This window comes from Nannospalax galili, unplaced genomic scaffold (assembly GCF_000622305.1).
Source record: "Nannospalax galili isolate Female #2095 unplaced genomic scaffold, S.galili_v1.0 scaffold1687, whole genome shotgun sequence".
Lineage (NCBI taxonomy): Eukaryota > Metazoa > Chordata > Mammalia > Rodentia > Spalacidae > Nannospalax > Nannospalax galili.
This window is the reverse complement of record NW_008357037.1, coordinates 432,039-435,850: the sequence shown is the minus strand read 5'-3', so window position 1 is coordinate 435,850 and position 3,812 is coordinate 432,039. Positions and strand designations below refer to the sequence as shown.

Below are 3,812 nucleotides of genomic sequence, written 5' to 3'. Positions count from 1 at the left end.
TATCTCAAACAAGGACTGATACCTGAGGTTGTCCTCTGACTTCCACACTCGTGCTGTGAGAGAGAGAGAGAGAGAGAGAGAGAGAGAGAGAGAGAATTAAGGAGATAGGTAAAAGCACTTGCAATGAAATCAGGAAGACCTATTTAAACCCCAGCACCCATATAAAAAAAGCCGGGTACAGCCATGTGTGTGTCGGTAACCCCAGCATTGTGGGAGGGAATGCAGGCAGAGCCCAGGAGCTCATGGGCCAGCCAACCTAGTCAAAATGGCAATACTTAAAGTTCAGTGAGACCCTGCCTCAAAAGAATAAGGCTGAGTGAAAGAAAGATACTCACAGACACCTGCACACATATGTGCACATATATGTACACGCAACACATACCACAGACCACACATGTAAAAAGAAAAAGAAATAGTTAAAACAATCAATTTCATTATATAAAGCCACAATAATACAACATGTAAAGTTAATATTTTTATCCTATGTATTCAAAATATTATCATTTCAATATGTACTCGGTTTTTTTAATTATTGAGAGTTTTTACTTTCTTATTACCACACTGGCCTTTGAAATTTGGTGTGTGCTCTACACTCAGGGCTGGTCTCAATCTGGACTCACCATGTTTCGAACAAGCAAGGTGCCTACCACACGGGACAGAATTGATCTTCAGCCTCATCTGCAAACCTCTCCATCACGTTTGTAAAGCACCCCATCTTTGATGCTTTCAGGCCACCCTGAAAGCTCTTCTACTGACAGAACTGTGGACTCTGTGCCCTCCCTGCATCTACCAAACCTGCCCACAGCACACAGGCTTCTACCAGGATCTCACCAGACATCTTCAGAGAGAACACCCCCTGGAGAGGCCTGTTGATTCCAAATCTGATTGGTCCAGAAAAAAATCTCCTCTTCCTTTGCAGAAATTTGCAACTCACTTGTGTGTCAAATGAAAAGCCTCAGATAGTCATTTCAAAGTCAGGGAAGCACTGGGCTGGGTAAGGGGCCCCTGGATGTCCTGCTTCTTCTGTCCCCAAGAGTTCTTCATCCTCTTCCTCACCACAATTCTTCTCCTCCTCCTCCTCCTCCTCCTTCTCCTCCCTCCTCCTCCTCCTCCTCCTCCTCCTCCTCCTCTTCCAGGATGGTGACCAGCTCCTCCCTCAGGGCCCCCATCTCCAGCCCCAGGCGACACAGCTGTCCCAACAGCTGGACATCCACTCGGCGCAGGTTTCCCTGCAGGAAAAAGGGACACCGTAGGCAAGAGGGCATAGGGGCCTGCCAGGAAGTACGTGGAGCCGGTCCCAGCTCAAGTCCTGGCCTGGGTAGGGCCATTGCTGCATCTCTGGACCCTCAGTGCCGCATGCTTCTCACAGTGCCTCCTGATCTCTGCCTCTCTGTCTGCCAGTTTCTCCATCTCTGTCTCCATGTCTCTGTCTCTGTCTGTTCCTTACTTTTTAATGTCCCTGTCTTTATGCCTCCCCGTTCCTGCCCTTGGTCTCTCCTCTGCTGTCTTACAGTTTGAGCTCCTGCATCCCTGCTCTCAATCTTAGATTCCCACCCTCTCCATCCCTGTCTCCACCCCTCCTTGTCTCTGCCTCTAGTTTGTTTATTTTATTGTACTGTATTTTCAGACAAGGTCTCAAGCTGCAATCCAGGCTGGCCTTCAACTTGAAATCCTGCCTCAGCCTCCTGAGTGCTGGGATCACAGGCATGAACCACCAGGCCTTGCTAATTGTTGGTCCTTTGTATTCTCTCTCTCTCTCTCTCTCTCTCTCTCTCTCTCTCTCTGCATCTCTTGTCCCTCTAATGCCTCCGCTCACTCACCAGCTCCTCCCAGATCCACAGCAGGGGCTCTCTGGCACCCCCAAGGTCTGCCCCTGGTGACATGACGGTCTGGCGACCGTTCTCCTCTAGAGAGGACACCCTCAGGGCTTTTGGGGGTGGGCCCAGTCCAGGGGGCTCCAGTCCAGCCTGCTTCAGTTGCACCCACAGTTCCATAGCAGTACTTCGAATGGCAGAACAGGGAAGTAGCAAGGTCCAGGTGACCCAGTCCCCTGGGAAACTGTGGGGTGAGGGGAAGGAAGGGCCGGGAGGGGCTGGCAGAGACATCCCAAAGTCCATTCTTCAGGGAGAATCAGCTGGCCACCAAAGTCCAACCTCTGCCATCTCACAGGGTCCAAAGGCAGTCTCAAGAAGAGGTCCAACTCCACCCTGTTGCCCTCCTGACGCCTGACCCGCTCGTGGTGGTGCTTGGTGCTCAGTACTTGCCAATGCTGGCCTGTCTTCCTGTCCCTCCTAGGGCCTTATACCTCCCAGCCTCTCTTCTTCGGCCTCCTCAACTGAACCTTCTGTTTGACCTTGGTCCTCACTTGTCCCTTTGCTGGGCCCATCCCAGGGCTTTCCCAGCAGTGTGCCTGAAGAGTCCGTGTCCAGGCTCAGGCTGTAGCACGGCAGCCAGTTCTGCTGGTTTTGGACTTGTCAAGGTGGCCTGTGTGGACAGGGCAGGAAGTGGCAGCCTCAACTCCTGCCAGCCCATGCCTGTGTCAGTGGTCCTGAGTCCCTCACTTACACATCATCTCCTTCCTGAGCCCAAACCCCAACTCGGCAGCTCCACCTGCTCATCTGACATCTCCAGGTCAATGTGATGACATCTGCCACCAAACCTGTGGGCCTGAGTTCCAACCCCAGGACCCACAAGGTAGGAGAGAACTGACTTCTTCCAGTTGTCCTCTGACCTCCACACACAGTGGGATGCACATGCCCACACACATTCACAAACACAAAATAAATAAATAATTATTAAAAAGAAAAATACTTAGCTGGGCATGGTGGCGCATGCCTTTAATCCCAGCACTCAGGAGGCAGAGGCAGGCAGATCTTTTATGAGTTCAAGGCCAGCCTGGTCTACATAGTGAGTTCCAGGACAGCTGGAGCTACAGGGAGACCCTGACTCAAAAAGACCAGAAAAAAAAAAGAAAAGAAAAAGAAAAATACTTGGGACTGGAGAGATATCTCAGTGGTTAAGGACACTGGATGTTCTTCCAGGCAACCTGGGTTTGGTTCCCAGCACCCACATGGCAGCTAACAGCCATCACTAACTCCAGTTCTAGGACATCTAATGCCCTCTTCTGACCTCCAAGGGCATTGCACACACAGGTGCACTTATATACATGCAGGCAAAATACTCATACACATAAAATAAAAAGAAATACAAATTTAAAAATAAAAAGAAATAAATTTCACAAGGTTAGCTAGGTGTGGCAACATGTACCTGTGAGCCAAGTACTTGGAAGGCAGAGGCAAGAGAATCACTGCAAACTTGAGGCCAACCTGGTCTATATATTGAGTTCCAGGGGTATGTAGTAAGACTCTGTCTCAAAAGCCAAAGGGCTTGGGAGGAGCCCCTGGCTCCTTTCTTTTACCAATTCCACCTATGTGAAGATAAGTCAAAGGTCCTACTCGACCATAGCTGGCTTCACTTGGAAGCATGGAGGAAATGATTCCTCTGTGTTGACCCTCCTCTTTGTAGACTGGACACTGGTTCAAACATGCACCAACATCTCAGTGTAATGAGAAAAAACAATTAGTCTTTCTGTAAGAAACAGTATATTTTAAAATGAAATGCAGATCTTTTTTAAAGGTTAAAATCTCATTCAATTTTATGTCTTACAGGGGTTATACTGAGTTTAATGTTGTATAACTGTATTAAGTCAACTGTGACTTTATAGCCATGCTCAGATGCCAAGCAGCTCAGAAATTAACCAACTGTGACTAGTAATAATCAGATATATAGAGATTGGATATGCATGTGCAAAT

At 48.7% G+C, this 3,812-nt stretch overlaps 1 protein-coding gene across 1 annotated transcript; it reads right to left on the bottom strand.

The window, feature by feature from the left end:
• Positions 1-955: 955 nt before the first annotated feature.
• Erich4 (glutamate rich 4) lies at positions 956-1,994 on the bottom strand. The gene is given in 4 exon segments (XM_017794840.1): positions 956-1,005; positions 1,060-1,097; positions 1,099-1,229; positions 1,821-1,994. Coding segments are annotated over 4 exon segments (393 nt in total).
• Positions 1,995-3,812: the final 1,818 nt, after the last annotated feature.